The 19,121-nt window shown below is 51.9% G+C and overlaps 1 protein-coding gene across 4 annotated transcripts; it reads right to left on the bottom strand.

The window, feature by feature from the left end:
• Nucleotides 1–13,003: 13,003 nt before the first annotated feature.
• Nucleotides 13,004–17,262, bottom strand: RAB7B (RAB7B, member RAS oncogene family). Of its 4 annotated transcripts, none has more exons than XM_074528197.1 (6): nt 16,896–17,262; nt 15,979–16,040; nt 15,759–15,885; nt 14,680–14,895; nt 13,543–13,668; nt 13,004–13,174 (listed from the first exon to the last, which is right to left on the bottom strand). In XM_074528197.1, the coding sequence occupies exons 1-6, from the start codon at nt 17,034–17,036 to the stop codon at nt 13,094–13,096; spliced, it is 753 nt and encodes a 250-aa protein (XP_074384298.1). In that variant the 5' UTR covers nt 17,037–17,262; the 3' UTR covers nt 13,004–13,093. The 4 variants fall into 4 exon arrangements, with proteins under 4 accessions (XP_074384298.1, XP_074384296.1, XP_074384295.1 ...); XM_074528195.1 differs by having other exon boundaries at nt 15,979–16,064; nt 16,896–17,261; XM_074528194.1 differs by having other exon boundaries at nt 15,979–16,064; nt 16,881–17,260.
• Nucleotides 17,263–19,121: the final 1,859 nt, after the last annotated feature.

Below are 19,121 nucleotides of genomic sequence, written 5' to 3'. Positions count from 1 at the left end.
AGACTCAGGACACAGCAGTTATCTCTGGGAATATTTTAGTATCTATAGCTGTGTTTTATAGTTATGACCTACATTTTAAATTTGACTTGAAAAGAAATATTTGAGCACGCTCGAGGCCTCGGCAGCTCCTGCCAGGAAAGCTCATGGCATGGAAATCAATCATCGGCGGTGCAGAGGAACACCCTGCCCAGGGTGCCCGGGGGAAGGGGCTGATTCATTGCCATCTGACCCGCACAGGTAATCATTGCCCAGCAGTTATCCTGTAAATATCATTAGTAACTCATATCCAAAGGGGTTTTTTTTTACAGGACAGGCTGATATGAGCAGAGCCCTGTGGGACAGGAAGGGTGGCACGGCAGCAGGAGCAGCCCATGAGTGTTCCAGAGGCTCCTGTCACAGTGTGGAAAACACCAATCATTTGTTTTTAAAGTTTTAAAATTTCAATAGCAATAAAATGGTTATAAAAATAGTAATACAATTAGAGTAATAATAATTTGGACAATTTGAATTAGGACAATATGAGACAATAAAAACAAAGAGTTATGGACAGTCCTGGTACCTTTTTCTGGGCAAAATAAGCCTGAAAAAGGACCCACGTTAACAGAGGATTAACCCTTAAAAACAACAGCCTGTTGCATATTCATACACCCCATCCATGGTGCATAAATTCCATTCAAACACAGGATTCTGTCTGGGCAGTGCCAGCTTCTTCCTCTAATTCTGATGGCATCATCTGACCTGAGCGAGGCAGGAAGAAGTTCGTTCCTTCTGATAAAGGAGCAATAAATTCTCTTTATCTGGAAGATTCAGGTGACCTGTGGCTGCTATCTCGCTGCCAGTCCATTCTTTTGGAAAAAAATATCCTATATAGCACAGTTTCTATTTTAACATTATGTTATAACCTAAAACTATATTTAACACACTACTTAAGAGAATTAATACAGCATCACTTTCTAACACAACACACACAATATTCATTTGAATATTTGCAAAACACCAATCATAAAATGCACATTTTCCACATATATAGTATAGTTTTAATATATAGTATTAGTGTAATAGACATTGGTAAATATTCCAATATTGCATTTTTCACATTGGTAAATATTCCAATACCGGTAAATATTCCGATACTGTATTTTTCCCATTGGTAAATATTCCAATACCTCCACTTACCATTGGTAAATATTCCAATATATTTAACACACTACTTAAGAGAATTAACACAGCATCACTTTCTAACACAACACATATAATATTCATTTGAATATTTGTGAAAAGCCAATCATAAAATGCACATTTTCCACATATATAGTATAGTTTTAATATATAGTATTAGTGTAATAGACATTGGTAAATATTCCAATACTGGTAAATATTCCGATACTGTATTTTTCCCATTGGTAAATATTCCAATACCTCCATTTACCATTGGTAAATATTCCAATATATTTAACACACTACTTAAGAGAATTAACACAGCATCACTTTCTAACACAACACATATAATATTCATTTGAATATTTGTGAAAAACCAATCATAAAATACGCATTTTTCACAACAGCAAATCCCAGGAACACAGAGCTCCAGCATCCATGGGGATCCTGCACCATGGAAAGAGGGGGAGCAGCATCCTAGATGGTGCTAATTAACTTCCAGGGTTAATTAGCTGCAGCGTTCATGCCCAAAGGGAATTTTGCCAGCAGCAAAAGGCATTTTTCCTGGAGAGGCTCCACGGGAGAAAGACAAAAGGTGAAATTCCAAAGCTGGTGCTGCTCATCCTCGGAGCTGCTCTGTGCACCAGGCACAGGGAGGGCACAGCAAGGTCCCCGCCAGGTCCATGGAATGCCACCAACCCCTGGCACAGGCAGGAAATTGCTCTCTGGGCACACTGGGACACAAAACCACCCCAAAGGGGCTCAGTGATCAGATCTTTTGGATCTGTCGATGTCGTTTCTATCAACCTCTTGTCATATTTACATTTATAAAGCTCTGCTTCTTTACAGCTGCATGAGTTAAAAAATTTAGCTTTATTTTTTTGATTGCTGCACGGGCTGGGGTTTGCACTGGGATGCTGGCAGGGCTGGCTGGATTTTTGTCCCCCCAGCACTCCCAAAACCCAGTGAAGTTCTCAGTCATGTGTGAGGTTGTTTTTCCAAAGGGAATGATTTACACCAGGCTCTCCCTGTCCCGTGGCAGCCCCGCTGTCCCTCCTGCGCAGAGGGATCCCCTTTTGTTTCCTGCTGGAGCTGCTATTCCAAAGTCCTGCTGGGTGTGATCGGGATAAAACGAGGTCTTGCCCTGCAGAGAACCCAGCCCTGTGCAGCCACCAACGGTCCTGGGGCATTTCTGGTGTGGGAGGCGCAGTCCTGGGCAAATTCCATTTTCAGGAATTATAAATACAACCCATTCTGCCTCTTTCTGCTCTCCCCACGTGTGGCCTGAGGATGTGACCACCACCAGAACACCCAGGCTGGTGTGCAGGGCAGGGAGGAGTGTCTGGGGAGCACAGGGAAGATGGGGAGCACTGGGACATGGAAGCCAGGGACTCCCCAGGTCAGCCTGGGCTGCACAGAGTGCTGAGCTGGTTATCTCCCGGCCTGATAGCAGCATTCCACTGGCTGGAATGTGTGGATTTGTTTGCAGATGATTAATTTTAGCAGATATGTTGCACTTAACGGGGCAATAATTCAGTGGTAATAATTTAGTGGTAATAATTCAGTGGTAATAATTCAGTGGTGATAATTCAGTGGTGATAATTCTGTGAGAGGCCGAGGCTGGGGGCAGCAGGGACAGACAGCCATGCCCTGGGCAGAGGGGTTGGTGCTCAGGTTGTGATGGGACCTGCAGGTAGCTTTCCTTTCTCCATCCTTTCCTCCTATCCCCATCCCTATCCTCATCCCATCCCATTGATCTCTCCCCATCCCATTGATCCCATCCCATCCCATGGATCCCATCCCATGGATCCCATTTCATTGATCCCATCCCATCCCATGGATCCCATCCCATCCCCATCTATTGATCCCATCCCATGGATCCCATCCCATCCCCATTCCCATCCCATGGATCCCATTCCATTGATCCCATCCCCATCCCATGGATCTCATCCCATTGATCCCATCCCATCCCATGGATCCCAACCCATCCCCATCCCCATCCCATGGATCCCACCCCATCCCATCCCATTGATCCCATCCCATGGATCCCATCCCATGGATCCCATCCCATTGATCCCATTGATCCCATTGATCCCATTGATCCCATTGATCCCATTGATCCCATCCCATCCCATCCCATGGATCCCATCCCATTGATCCCATTGATCCCATTGATCCCATTGATCCCATTGATCCCATCCCATTGATCCCATCCCATGGATCCCATCCCATTGATCCCATTGATCCCATTGATCCCATTGATCCCATCCTATCCCATCCCATCCCATCCCATCCCATCCCATCCCATCCCATCCCATCCCATCCCATTGATCCCATCCCATGGATCCCATCCCATTGATCCCATTGATGCCATTGATCCCATCCCATCCCATCCCATCCCATCCCATCCCATCCCATCCCATGGATCCCATCCTATTGATCCCATTGATCCCATTGATCCCATTGATCCCATCCCATGGATCCCAGCCCCACAGGTGGGGTGTCCTGCTTTCCTCTCTCTCTGTCTGTCCCTTCAGGAGCCTTTCAAATCCCTCAGCCAGGTGGGAAAGCAGAGGTCTGTGCTGCCAAATTCCCACAGGAACGAGGTGGCCATTCGAGGGTGGGCAGGGCTGGCACTGCCAGTGCCACCACGGGCACCACACAGAGCTCTGGTGTGAAAAACGCCAATCGCTTGTTTTTAAAATTTTAAAAGTTTAATAGCAATAAAATGGTTATAAAAATAGTAATATACTTAGAGTAATAATAATTTGGGCAAACTGAATTAGGACAATATGAGACAATAGAAACAAAGAGTTATGGACAGTCCTGGTACCTTTTCTGGGCAAAATAAGCCTGAAAAAGGACCCACGTTAACAGAGGATTAACCCTTAAAAACAACAGCCTGTTGCATATTCATACACCTCATACACAATGCATAAATTCCATTCAAACACAGGATTCTGTCTGGGCAGTGTCAGCTTCTTCCTCTGAATCCTGACAGCGCCTTCAAGGTGGGAAAAGTCCATTTCTCTTGATAATGGTGCAATAAATTCTTTTTCTCTGAAAGATTCAGGTGTCCTGTGGCTGCTATGTCACTGTGAGTCTTTTCTTTAAAAAAGGTATCCTACATAGCACAGTTTGTGTTTTAACATTTTTTATAACTTAAAACTATATTTAACACACTACTTAAGAAAATTGATACAGCTTTACTTTCTAACACAACACATATAATATTCATTTGAATCTTTGCGAAAAGCCAATCACAAAATACAAATTTTTGGCATCTAAAACTATATTTAACACACTACTTAAGAGAATTAATACAGCATCACTTTCTAACACAACACATACAATATTCATTTGAATATTTGCAAAAAGCCATTCATAAAATATAAATTTTTCACATCTGACATTCCCAGGGCTGGTTCTCACCATTTCCTGCTCTGCCAGCAATGCAGGGCCCGGGCTGGGTGCCACCATCCCTCTGGCAGGGCTGCCCTGGTGGCCCCGTGGTGCCAGAGCTGCCACCTGAAAGGCCCCGCTGGCACTGCCACCCTGCCCAGCGCCACCCCTGCTGGCACAGGGGCTGATCCGGGCAGGAATGAGGAACAGCCCGTGCCAGGGGAGGCCGCAGGGTTATTTACAGCCCCAAAATGAAGGCTGGAATGCAGGAAGGCTCCGGGAGGTTCCAGCTGCCCCCGTGGTGCCTTTTGGGGCCCTGCAGCTCTCAGGGCTGGGGTTTTGGGGTTGGTTTTGGGGTTTGTCTCTGAGGGGATTGTTGGGGCACAATTCCTGCTCAGGGCCTTTCCAGCCTGCCCCAGCCCTTGGGGACATCTCCAGAGTCACCCTCTTTCTGGGACCGTGTCACCCACATGTGGCTGTGGGGTCAGCCCTGTCACAGCCCCTCTTCTTCACTTGGAGCTTGGGCACATCCCCACATTGAAGGATTTGTGAGGTGAGACCCTAAACCTAACCCTAACCCTAATCCTAACCCTGGTTTGGGGAGCAGGGCATGTTCTGGTGGTCAGAGCCAAGCCCACCACCCCAAATTCCTGCCTGGAGCACCACAAGGACCTGCAGAGGAATTGTCACCACCCCAAAAAATCCTGAGCACCTGGCAGGGGCTGTGTGTCCTCACCTGGGACTGGCCCGTGCTCTCTGGACAGCCCTCAGGTCACCTTGAGCAAGGGCTCTTATCTTATTTGTAAAATAGGTGTAAGATATCTGCCTGCAAATGCACTCAGCAAGGTCTGCCCGAGGCCTGGGGACACCAGCAGCTCCTGGGGCTGGGTGGGAGCGCCCAAAATTCCTGCCCTGAGGGTCTGGGGGAGCCCCCAGGCCAAGGGGGGGCCATGTGGAGCCTCCCATCCCATCCCATTCTCCTGGAATTGGGGCTGGGGGCTGCTCCAGGCACTGCCTCCCCCACCCCTCAAGGCTTTCTGCCCACCCCGACCCAGCAGAGCCAACCCCAAGGAGGCTTTTTCACTTAAAGCATTGAATTCCTCTGAAGGGAGGTTCCTCAATCTGAAAAAAAAAGCAAAAAATAAAAAGAGAAAGAGGAATTTTCCCTCAAAAAAAAAGAAGTGGGAAGGTGTGTGGAGGAGAACGTGTGGCTTTCCTCAGGGGGAAAGTGATTGTGGTCCCATCACTGCTGCCCTGTGCCCTTGGGCAACTCATTAAGGCCCAAAGGCTTCGATGGGAGGGAGATAAGGCCTGAAATGAAGCTGAAATTGTTCAGGGCTCTGAGGTCAATGCCTGCAGAGAAGCTCAGGTGTTGGACGTGAGGAGCTGGAGCAGGAGGAGGCCCTGTCGCCCCTGGTCAGAGATCAGCAGGCAGATTTCAGATGAAAGCTCTGCCTGCTTTAACTTTTTGAGGAGTTTTAGGAGTGCCATGAGGCCAGGGAGCAGCTGAGCCCTGAAAGTGTGGGTGGTTAAAGGGCATTAAAGTTAAATAAAGCATTTGGAACCTGGTGGGAGAGGGATTCACTGCCCTGAGCCTCACCCAGGGCCTGAGGGGGGCTCTGCTGCTGCCCTGGTGACACCAAAATGGGCCAGAATAATCATTCCAACACAGTTTGAAGTATTTAATCTTTGAACTCCATTCAGCACCTTGGGAAAACTGAAATTTTCTATTCTCTGTGCTGTTTATCACGGATGGCCTCTCCACAGGGCCCAGCACCTCTGGGGGGCTCTGCCAGGGAGGGCTGGGACAGGGGGGCAGCCCCGTGCCAGGTTGGCAGGGCCCAATCCTGATCCTGGTCCTGGTCCTGACCTTGATCCTGATGCTGATCCTGGTCCCAATCCCGATCCTGATCTTGGTCCTGATCCTGATCCTGACTCTGATCCCAGTCCTGATCCTGATCTTGACCCTGATCCTGATCCCAATCCTGATCCCAGTCCCGATCCTGACCCTGATCCTGCTGCTGGCTCTGACGCTGACCTTGATCCTGATCCTGATCCCAATCCTAATCCTGATCCTGATCCTGATCCCAATCCTAATCCTGATCCCAATCCCAATCCCAATCCTGCCCCAGACCCTGATCCTGCTTTTGGCTCTGACCCTGACCTTGATCCTGACCTGATCCTAATCCCAATCCTGATCCCAATCCTGATCCCAGTCCTGATCCTAATCCTGATCCTGATCCCAATCCCAATCCCGATCCTGATCCTGATCCTGATCCTGACCCCAATCCCGGTCCTGACCCTGACCCCACACATGGTGTCCTCTGGGGTGGGACAGGGGGTCAGCACCTCCCATGGGCTGGGCTGGAGGAGAAGCACCAGCATCTGCTGTGGTGGTGGGCACAGGGTGAGGGGATGGCTGTGCTTCAACCCTGCGCTGCTGGTGCGTCCCTTTTGGGGACAGCTGTGACCGTGCTCACAGGGGTTTTCGGACTGGGGAAGAGATGAGGATCTGAGTCCGTGTTTCAGAAGGCTTGATTTATTATTTTATTATATATATTACATTAAAACTATACTAAAAGAATAGAAGAAAGGATTTCATCCGAAGGCCAGCTAAGAATAGAATAGCAAAGAATGATAACAAAGGTTTGTGGCTCGGACAGAGAGTCTGAGCCAGCTGACTGTGATTGGCCATTAATTAGAAACAACCACATGAGACCAATCACAGATGCACCTGTTGCATTCCACAGCAGCAGATAATCATTGTTTGCATTTTGTTCCTGAGGCCTCTCAGCTTCTCAGGAAGAAAAATCCTAAGGAAAGGATTTTTCATAAAAGATGTCTGTGACAGCCACCCACCCCTTGGGGGGACACTCACACTCACACCAACCCCATCAGTGCCACAGCCTCACTGGGGGCATACTGAGCAAAGGGACAGCAATAATTCAGGTGATTCCCAGCCCCAGGAGCGTTCTTGGGAAGGAATCCCGGTGTGCCACAGGCCAGGCCACCACCCCAGCCGGTCCCAGCCGGGTGACAGCCACCAGGAGTGGCCGCGGTGCTGCGGGCTGTGCTGGCACCTCCGCAGGTGTTTGCTGCCCTGCGGCCCGCTGGCACCACGGGGCACAGATAAAGCTTTGCGTGATGCCCTGGCTTTGTTTGTCACGTCTGACGCCTTTGGAAGGTCACCTGGAACTTTGAACCTCGTGTTTATCAGGTCGGCTTTGAAGTGGCTGAAGCCACTGTGTAACCTCAGTCCCAACTCCAGGTTAATGAGATTTCTGCTTCCAAACAGGAAAACTTGGCAGTTTTTGATTCTTTTTGCAGCTTTTAAGGGAATTTTCCAGTGTCCTTATTTATATTTTCGCATTTCAATAAAAGAATTTAATCCCACCCAGCTGCAGGTGCCACAGGCTGGGGTAGGTGGACATTCAGGGACAGCATTTCATGGTGGGTTTGATGATCTCAGAGGGCTTTTCCAACCTAAATTATCAATTCTGTGATTTTGGGCACTGCTGCCTGTGCCTGGGATGCGTCTGAAGCCGCTGCATTACCCTCAGTCCCAGCTCCAGGTTAATGAGATTTCTCCTTCCAAACAGGAAAACTTGGTGGATTCTGATTCTTTTTGCAGCTTTTTCAGGCATTTTCCAGTGCCTTTATTTAAATTCTTGCATTAAATCCAACCCAGCTGCAGGTGCCACAGGCTGGTGTAGGTGGACGTTCAGGGACATCATTTCATGGTGGGTTTGATGATCTCAGAGGGCTTTTCCAACCTAAATTATCAATTCTGTGATTTTGGGCACTGCTGCCTGCACCTGGAATGTGCCTGGGGAAGGAGCAGTGGAGGAGCTGCTCTCCCTCAGCCCTACAAGGGGATTTGTGATTCAAATCCACCCTCTCCAGCCCTGCTGCCACCCCTGGAAGCAGCTGGGGCTCAGCAGGGCAGGATTCACCATGCAGCACAAAGCACAGGCTGGGCTTTCGGGGCAGGTGGGATGAGGGGTGGGGAAAAGCTCTCAGGGGCAGTTGAGCCTCAGAACAACGAGGCAAACTGGGAGTTGGGGATTTGGGGTGAGTTTGGGGTGGTAATTCCTCAAATACTGAGGGCAGATCTTCTGCAAGAGGGTTGGGATGGTCCCTGTTTGGTGACCAGCATCAGAGGGGGATTTTACTGATTTTTGTCATTTCAATGGGTGAATGAAGGGACAGCAGAGCAGCTGGGGAGTCTCTGGTTATTAAACTGAGCAGGAGGGCTCAGTCTGGCTCCTCAGCAGTGGCCACAGGCTGGGGTGAGCTCAGGAACTCAGGCGGCTGCTCAGGAACTCACTGAGTCACACAAGGCAAATATTTTCCCCTTTGATTTTCACCCTGAGAAAAAATCTCGAGCTGACCTTGTTAATCCCACGTGTTGCGAACCTCCCCCTGTCCTTTATCGGGTTTCGGGATAGTGTTACCAGCTTAGCACCTCTGGCTGCTCCTGCCAGCATCCTGCCTGGCACCGTGCCACCCTGCCCGCTCTCCTGGCTGTGCCAGGGCTGCCCGGACACCCCGCTCACAGGGATGGAGGGAGGAGAAAAAGCTGCAGGGCTGTAGCTGGCTCCAGCAGGGCGCTGCACATCTGTTGTGAAAAATGCGTGTGTTTTACGATTGGCTTTTTTGCAAATATTCAAATGAATATTGTATGTGTTGTGTTAGAAAGTGATGCTGTGTTAATTCTCTTAAGTAGTGTGTTAGATACAGTTTTAGGTTATAACAAAATGTTAAAATAGAAACTGTGCTATGTAGGATACTTTTTTTAAAGAAAGGACTCACAGTGAGGTAGCAGCCACAGGACACCTGAATCTTTCAGAGAAAGAGAATTTATTGCTCCATTTTCAGAAGAAATGAACTTCTTCCCATCTCGAAGGCGCTGTCAGGATTGAGAGGAAGAAGCTGACACTGCCCAGACAGAATCCTGTGTTTGAATGGAATTTATGCATCATGGATGGGGTGTATGAATATGCAACAGGCTGTTGCTTTTAAGGGTTAATCCTCTGTTAACTGTGTCCTTTTTGGGGCTCGTGCTGCCCAGAAAAGGTACCCGGACTGTCCATAACTCTTTGTATTTGTTATCTCATATTGTCCTAATCCAAATTGTCCAAATTATTATTCCTCTAATTGTATGACTATTTTCATAACCATTTTATTACTATTAAACATTTAAAAATTTAAAAACAAGTGATTGGCGTTTTTCAAATCCGTGAGGTGTGCTGGCCAGGATTTCTGCACGGTGGTGATGCCACAGGAGATCCTGAGGCTGCAGCATCCTCCAGAGCCCTGATTCCCCTTCAGAGCCCTGATTCCCCTTCACAGCCCTGATTCCCCTTCACAGCCCTGATTCCCGTGTCTGGAATGATGCACAGAGTGCTGGGGCCCTGCTCAGGTGGAGCCCAGCTGCCGCAAACATCTTTTCATGCAAAATTTTTCTTTTAAGCTCTTTTCTTCCTGAGAAGCTGAGAGGCCTCAGGGCCAAAATGCGAACAATGATTGTCTGCTGCTGTGGAATGCATCGAGTAGATTTTTGATTAGCCCATCTTAGATGTTTATAATTACTAGCCAATCAAGGCCCAGCTGTCCGAGACAGCTGCCTTTTGTTATCATTCTTTCTTTGCTATTCTATTCTTAGCTAACCTTCTGAGATGAAATTCTTCTATTATTTTAGTGTAGTTTTAATGTAATATACACCATAAAATGAAACATAGAGTAAAATATAGCCTTCTGAAATACAGAGTCAAATTCTTGTGTCTTCCCTCACCCAAAGACCCCTGTGAGCACCGTCACACACCCAGCAGCTCAGAGCTTGCCTGCAGCTCAGGGTCTGACCCCAGCCCTGCCCAGAGCATCCACCCGGACCCTGAGCCAAGCCTGCAGCTCCCACCTGGCTCCAGCTCCTGCCCCTCACACATTCCAGCCCCCACAGCAGCCCTGGGCAGTGCCAGAGGTGCCCAGCCCCACTCAGGGAGCTCCATCTCCCCTGAGGGCGTTTGTGTGACCTGCTCAGCTTGGGGTGTCCAAACTGCTAAAACAGATCAGGTTTTTGTTTGCCAGCGCTGGGAGCTGCTGGGAGAAGGGTGTGATGAGAAACAACCTCGCTGCTGGCACGGGCAGTGCCCAACATCCCTGTCCCAACAGCCCCGAGGGTGCCAGGGTGGGCTGGGGGTGCTGGGTGTGAGGGGGGCTCTGGGCAGGCATGGGGTGGGGAAAGGGCGTCCAGGACGCGGGGAGGAAATAGTTAATGGCCCTCTCCTCGCAATAGGAAGGGACAAATCCTCTCCCCGGCCCGGTGCCCAAATAAACAGGCGGAGCGTTGCGTAAGGAGGGTGGGAACTGTCCGAGGGTGGGAACTGAACTGTCCGTTCTCTCCGGACGGGCGCCCCACACACAGCCGCAGCCACAGCCCCAGCTCCAGCTCCGAAAATCGCCTCTGAAATTTGGGCTCTGAAAATCAGGCTCTGAAAATTTCCCCATCTTCAGCCCCAGCTCCAGCCCCAGCTCCATCTCCATCCCCAGCCCCAGTCCCATCTCCAGCCCCATCTTCAGCGCAGCCCCGTCTCCATCTCCATCTCCAGCCCCATCTTCAGCCCCAGCCCCAGCCCCATCTCCATCTCCATCTCTATCTCCATCTCTATCCCCATTTCCAGCCCCAGCCCCATCCCCATCTCTATCTCCATCTCCATCTCCTTCTCCAGCCCCATCTCCATCCCCATTTCCAGCCCCATCTCCATCTCCATCTCCTTCTCCAGCCCCATCTCCATCTCCATCTCCATCCGCATTTCCAGCCCCGGCCCCATCTCCATCTCCATCTCCATCTATCTCCATCTATCTCCATCTCCATCTCCATCTCCATCTATCTCCATCTATCTCCATCTCCATCTCCATCTCCATCATCTCCATCTCCATCTCCACCTCCATCTCCATCCCCATTTCCAGCCCCAGCCCCATCTCCAGCCGCATCTCTGCAGCCCCCACGCCCCCCGTGCCCAGCCCCCGCTCAGGTTTCACCCATCCCGATCCCATCTGCCCTGCCCTGGCACCGATGGCTGCTGTCCCCCTGGGCAGCCCGGGCGGTGCCAGGGCAGCCTGCAGGACGCTCTGTGGCACCCCTGCAGTCACTGGGGGGGTCTAAGGGGGTGACAGAGGCCAGGAGGTCCTTGGTGGCCTCCCTGGGGATCTGAGCCCGTCCATGGGGACGCTGCAGCCCCAGAGGAGCGGGGACACGGGCGGGAAGGTGCCCGGGATGGGGCAGGGGGGAAGCGGGAGCCGGGATCTGCTCCCAGCGGGCTCCCTCTGCCGACAGCTGCCCTGCCAGGCAACTGCACACCCACCTCGCACCTCCTCCTCCTCCCCTGACCCAAAATTTATACAGGAAAATAAAAATAAAATAAAATAAAAAAATAAATAAAATAAAATAAATAAAATGTAAACTAAACTAAAATAAAGCAAAACAAAATAAATGATCAGAAAACAAAATAAAAGATAAAAGATAAAAATATATAATAAAAATATAATATAAAATAAATAAAAATATAAAATAAAAATAACTAATAACAAAACAAAATACAATAAAAATAAGGAAAAAGAAAAGATAAAATATAATAAAAATATAAAATAAAATAAATATAAAAAATAAAATATAAAAAATAAATAAAATATAAACTAAACTAAAATAGAACAAAATAAAGTAACAGAAAACAAAATAAAAGATGAAATATAAAAATATAATATAAAATATATAATAAAAATATAATATAAAATAAATTAAAATATAAAATAAAAATAACAAATAACAAAACAAAATACAATAAAAATAATGAAAAATAAAATAAAATAAAATAAAATAAAATATCCCAGACCTAAAATGTGTCCCCCAGCTCTGAGAAGCTGAACAGACTCAGAGGGAAGTCGGGAGCCCCCACCCCACCTTCCTGCTGTGGGACTTGAGGAGCATTTTATAACACATCAATATAAATAAAAATGAAATATTTAATTTCCTTTTAAAAAAAAAGGGAGTACCCTTGACAAAGTGCTTTTTTGAGAATCCTCCCTTGTGAGGTGAGAGGGGGAAGGTGTTTGATGGGGGATATGCGTGAGAGGAGGGGAAACTGAGGCACAGAGTAATGGCCTCCACAGTGGCAGGTCCTGTGCTGAGGCCACCAGCCCCAGGTGTCCCCTCAGGGCAGCCTGTAACACCCTGGCACCCACGGGGCCACCGTGGTGCCAAGGGGCGGCATCGGGAGCCGTGCCCGCACCCCTGGCACCGTCACCGCAGGGACATCGAGGGGATGGGGACAGGGCCACCACACCACCATGACACCGAGGTGATGGAGAGCAGCTCCAGAGCCGTGGCAAGCAGCAAATCCAGGGATGAGCTGGCAGCTCCTGGTGTGCCCAGCCCTGGCATGGCCCCGGTGTGCCCAGCCCTGGCACTGCCAGCCCCCGTGGGCAGCTGGGGTGGGCAGCGGGCACTGACCCCGGGCAGGGCTCCACCGTGGGGTCAGCAGCATCTCTGCTTGGGCTTGTCGTTGGGAGTGAGCTTGATGGAGTCGGTCAAATAACTCTCCAAAATCCCTTTATACTGAAAGAGAAGCGGAGAAGGGAGAGGATGAGCGAGAGCAGCTCCGAGCCAGCCCCACGGTTCAGCCCTGAGTTTGTGGCTACGGGCAAAATGCAGCAAAAGCCACCTAGCGCGGGGCTTGGGGACACCGATGTCGCCGTGGCACGGCCGCTAGAGGACAGTGCTGGAGCGCTGTAAGCCCTCATCACTGCAGGAAAGCACACGGCAATTCCTGGCTCCTATTGATTTAGGGTCAAACACTGCTGCGTTTCTATTCCCGGGGCTCTCCCTTGCAGCAGGGGCTGTTCCACACGGGAGGATGTGTCAGATTAATCCCGGTTTTACCCCAAATTCCCTTCCAGCACAGCTCGGAGCCGAGGGGTGCTCACCGTGCTCAGCGCCTGCTTCGCCAGCGTCTCGAAAGCCTCGGCCACGTTGATGTTGTTCTTGGCACTGACCTCGAAATAGGGGATGTCCTTCTCCTTGCACCAGGCTGAGGCCGTTTCCTTGGGCACCTGAGGGGTGGGAGGATGGAGCCACAGCTCAGGGAGGGGACAAGGGACCTTCCTCAACCATCCAGGCACTGCTGGGTGAGCCACAGCTCAGGGATGGGACAGGGGACTCTCCTCAAACTCTGGTGAGATGGGAGGATGGAGCCACAGCTCAAGGATGGGACAGGGAATGGGACCCTTCTCACCCATCCAGGCATTGCTGGGATGGGAGGATGGAGTCACAGCTCAGGGATGGCATCCTCCTCACCCTTCCAGGCACTTCTGGGATGGGAGGATGGAGCCACAGTTCAGATATGGGACAGGGCACCCTCTTCATCCATCAGGGCACTGCTGGCTAAGCACAGCTCAGGGAGGGGACAGGGGATGGGACCCTCCCCATCCATCAGGGCACTGCTGGCTGAGCCACAGCTCAGGGAGGGGACTGAGAACCCTTCTCACCCATCCAGGCACTTCTGGGATGGGAGGATGAAGCCACAGCTCAGGGATGGGACCCTCCTCACCCATCCAGGCACTGCTGGCTGAGCCACAGCTCAGGGATGGCATCCTCCTCACCCATCCAGGTATTGCTGGGGAGGGAGGATGGAGCCACAGTTCAGATATGGGACAGGGGACCCTCCTCACCGACCCAGGCACTGCTGGGTGAGGGGGTGCTGGCAGTGCCCGAGGTTGCCACTCCTGCTGCCCCTGCTGGGGACAGTCTGTGCCCCAAAGGGCAGCAGGAGGATGTTGTTCATCCCCTCCCAGAGTGCTGGGGGAGGTGGCAGCTCCTTGCCTGGAGCTCTGGTTTGGGTGAGGACAGGGAAGGGCTGATTCTGAGGTGAAGGATCAGCCCTCAGAACCATTAACACCCTACAGCATCCCAATCATGGAATTGTTTAGGTTGGAAAACACCCTTAAGATCATCAAGTCCAGCACTAAACCATGTCCCCAAGAGTACAACTGTCCAAGTTTTAAATCCCTGCAGGGGTGGTGACCCCAGCACTGCTGATCCTGCTCTCCCTGCTCCACCCTTACCTGCCGGTCACTGAGGTCTATCTTGTTCCCCAGCACCACCATGGGGAAATCCTGCTCCCTGGGGATGACCTTCTCCAGGAAATCATCTCTCCAGTTGTCCAGGGCCTCAAAGGACTCCCTGTCTGTCACGTCAAAGGCCAGCATGCAGCCGTCCGAGCCTTTGTAGAAGGTTGACACCATGGACCGGAACCGCTCCTGTCCCCCCGTGTCCCAGATCTAGGGCAGAGGAGGGGATGTGACAGGGGCAGGGTGGGTGCTGCAGCCCACAGGAGCAGCTTCAGGGGGTGCTGAGCCCACAGAGTTCCTGTGGGATTCCAGTGCAGGTCATGGATGCTGAAAATTGGACACTGAAAATCGGGCTCTGAAAATCAGCTTGAAAATCAGGCCCCAAAAATTTGGCTCTGAAAATCAGGCTATTAAAATCAGCCTCTGAAAATCAGGGTCTGAAAATTATCTCTGAAAATCAGGCTCTGAAAATCAGGCTCTAAAGATCAGGCTCCAAAAATGGGGCTTTAAAAATCAGCTCTGAAAATCAGGCTCTGAAAATTGGGCTCTAAAAATCAGGCTCTGAAAATCAGGCTCTGAAAGTCAGCTCTGAAAATCAGGCTCTGAAAGTTGGGCTCTGAAAATCAGGCTCTAAAGATCAGGCTCCAAAAATGGGGCTTTGAAAATCAGGCTCTAAAAATCAGGCTCTGAAAATCGGCTCTGAAATTTGGGCTCTGAAAATCAGGCTCTGAAAATCAGCGCTGAAAATCAGTGCTGAAAATCAGGCTCCAAAAATCGGGCTCTGAAAATCACCTCTGAAAATTGGGCTGTAAAAATCAGGCTTTGAAAATCACCTCTGAAAATCAGCTTGAAAATCAGGTTCTGAAAATCAAGCACTGAAAATCAGCTTGAAGATCAGGCTCTGAAAATCAGCTCTGAAATTTGGGCTCTGAAAATCAGCTCTAAAAATCAGCCCTGATAATTGAGCTCTGCACCTCATGGCCGCGGTGGCACTTGGGCCCAGCAGGCCAGGCTGGGACACACAGCTGGGGTCAGGGTGGGCACAGCGGGCAGTGCCAGCTCACCCCGCTCACCTGCAGCTTCAGGGGGGTGCTGTCCACGGGCAGGACCTTGGTGAGGATGCTGGCGCCCAGCGTGGTGCGGTAATCCTCGTAGAACGTCTTGTGCACGTACTGGTGCAGCAGGGAGGTCTTGCCCACGCTGGGGACGAGCAAAGGGACGTGGTGAGGCTTTGCCCAGCTCAGGGGGCACCCGGCACACTCAGAGGGCTTCCCTCCCTCGCCAGCTCCTTACCCCAGAGCTCCGATGATGATGATTTTCAGATCCACCTTCTTGCTGGCATCCATGGACAGGCGCTGGGGGCGAGAGGGGCACAGGGGCTGTGGGGATGGCACCTGGGTGAGCTTTGGGGTGCTGTCCCACATGGGGGTGGCTGTGCCCTCACCGTGCCAGCATCATGCCCGTGCCATGCCAGCACAGAAAAACCCTCCCATGCCAAGCCCGGCCCCCGTCCCCGCCCGCTCCCGAGGAGCCGCAGCACGCCCGGACTCGCCGCTTCATCACCATTCAAAGCTGCCCGGGGCCGCTTCCCTGCTTCTCCCACCCCCTCTCCAGCGCAGTCCCTCCCCCCGGGCCTGGCACGCACGCCTGGGGTCCTGCTGAAAATTAAATTTATTAAAGAAGACCCCAGCCAGAAGGAATTCCTCGATGCCTCAAGCACAGCCCAGAAAGCATCCCCGCCCAGAAGCACCCCGAAATGGATGTGTCCCCATGATGTCCCAGTGTCCCCACATGCTCTGAGCCTGGCCAGGAGCCCTGAAACCCCCTCAGGTGGCACCAGCATCCCACAGCAGCCGCAGCAGCCCCATGCCCACGGCACGGATGGAAACGCTGGCAGCCTCATCCCTGCATTTTTCCCTGATGCGCTGGCCGGCCCTGCGCCATTCCCCCTTGGAACACCAGCGAGGAACTCCCAGCTCTGAAAATCAGCTCTGAAAATCGGCTCTGAAATCAGGCTCCAGGCCCCCCTGCCCTCCGTGCCCAGCCGCGGGCATCATCCCGGGCACAGGAACAGCCACACACAAACTTCCCGCTGCTTCCGCCAGCTTTTGGGGACTCCAGATGTTTCTAAACTCAAAATGGAGTTCCTTCCCCTCGCTGCTGCTCCGCGGCTCTGCGCGGCCCCCGGGACTCACCTGCGGAGCGCTCACCTGCCGGGCAGGGGCAGCTCCCGGCTCCGCTGCAGCCGGCCCGGGCAGGCGATGGGAGAGGCGAGAGAGGAGGATCCGGGAAGGGGCGGCCGATCCCGGCCCTCCCGGGGAAGGCGGCTCCGGGGCCCCGCTCCGTGACATCAGCACAAAGGGGCCGAGATGCTGCAGGAGCCGCGGGCGGGCGCTGGGGTGTCAGTGGATCTGCCGAGTGTCCCCGGCTCGGGCTCCGATGGGGAAGGAGAACACGGTTCTGGAGTTTGGGATGGACTTTTGGCTTCTCCTCTGGCTCAGAATCCCCTCGGTTTCCTTCTGCCACAGCCCTTTAAAAAGGTTTTCTGACCCTTTATCTCAACAATTCCCGCCGGGGAATTGTTGAGTGGTGAGGACAAAAGCCGGGCGGGGCTGTGGCAGCATCCCTGGAGCCATGGCGGGCTTTGCTCTGATATCGTGAGATAGGATAAGTGGATTTGGGAGATGGGCACGAGTGAGGAGCGGCTGGGATGTGTGGCTTTGTCTCCTTTTCCAGGCAGGGTGGGGATCACGAGCATTTCCAGCCCCTCATGTCACATCCCTGCAGCCCCCAGCCCACCCAGCACCCACAGAACACCCCAAAAACACCCCCAAAACAGGGGACAGAGCTGGTGAGGTCTGCAGGAGGATGTGTTCAATCAGTAAATGGGATTTTGGGGATCTCAGCTGGAGCAATCCCAGCACCAGGCGGGTGCCCAGGGCTCTCTGGAGTGGGAGAACCTGCTTGGCCACGGCTGCAAAGGCAGAGCTCTGCTCCCCAGCGTGCCAGGGCAGGTTCTGTGCCTTTGTCAAGCATTCTGTAGGATTTGGGCTTTGCAGAGGGAGTGGGGTGTCCCCCACCTGTGAACCCTCCCTCATCCTGAACCAGCAGCCCCCCAGTTGATGGTGGTCCCGTGCCCAGGTTTTGGGATCCCTCCAAGACCACTGACCTTTGCTTTTTCACTCACAGCATTTTTGTAGAATTTTTCCCCCCTTGCAGACCCTGATGGGATCTCAGGGAGCATCACTGCACCCAGCAGGACAAACCTTCCTCCCCCTCTTTTCCAGGTGTAATTTTGGGACCTGTCTGGCCAGAAAAATCTGTTTTTCCCCCCAGAGGGCAGGTGCTGGGAGGAGCTGGGCTGAGGCAGAAGAACCTGAGCCAGTTCTCACCAGTGGTGGGTAAAAGGCTGACATTTCCCTGGAGCAGCTCTCTCCTTATCCCCATTTTCAGCCCCTTTTCACCATCCTGCTTCACCTTTGCTCCTGCACAGAGAATTTCTTGTTCAACCTCTCCCCACAACAACTTCTGCCCTCGTTCCTCTCGCGTGTCCCTGGTGGGATGGGGGATTGCTCACCCCATCAGATGATCAAAGCCTCTCCATGCTGCTGGGGCTGGGGTTTGTGGTCAATCCCAAACTGCAGCTGATGCCCACGGCCACTTCTGCTTTTGGCCAGGGTGGCTGTACCCACCAGGGTGCATCAGCCTTTTGTTTGATTTCACAGGAAAAGGGATTTTCCCGAAGCTCCCGCTCTCCTAATCCCCCCTGGGCTGAGGTTCTGCCTGGATGAAGGCCGTGGGAGCAGTGGTGGGGAGGAGGTGGTGGCCAAGGCGTCGCTCTGCAGCTCCAGTGACCGCAGCTGCAGTTCTGTCCTGGCTGCTCCCCCGCGTCAGCAGTTCTGAGGAAAAGGCGTGGGGTTTGTGGCCTGTGACGGTGAGGAAAGTGATGAAACCCAGGCTGGGGCTGGCACAGCGGGGGACAGGCTGATGGGGACAAGGAGAGGATGGTCTGTGCCCTGCAGGGCTGTAAGAGTGAGAGAAAGGGAAGGAAGCAAAGGGCATCCAAGCGTTCCCTGCACTGCTCAGCCTCCATAGGGGACAGCAGGGTCACTTTTTATTGGGATGCCTGTATTTGTTTGAGCAGCTTCCCCCCCAAACCTGTCAAGAGGGCACAGAATGCCTTGAGATCCCAAAAACAAAGCACCAGAGCAGTCCTGGGTGACTCCAGGCCAGGCCAGCCCTCCCTGCCAGCTGCTCTTTGGGGACACTGGGTGGCCCCTGTCATGCTGGGGGAGCTGGATGCTCCCCCCAGCCCCTGGGCTCGTGCTCAGCAGCACCTTGGCGTGCTAAGGGTTAAGGTGGAAGAGGGACAGGAGAACTTTGTCCAGCAGCCCCAGCACCTTATCTGGGACTGCAGCAGGGGTAAAGTCAACACA

The sequence above is a fragment of the Zonotrichia albicollis genome, chromosome 28, assembly GCF_047830755.1.
Source record: "Zonotrichia albicollis isolate bZonAlb1 chromosome 28, bZonAlb1.hap1, whole genome shotgun sequence".
In the NCBI taxonomy this organism is placed as follows: Eukaryota; Metazoa; Chordata; class Aves; order Passeriformes; family Passerellidae; genus Zonotrichia; species Zonotrichia albicollis.
The sequence above is the reverse complement of the archived record's forward strand: the minus strand, read 5'-3'. Positions and strand labels throughout refer to the sequence as shown.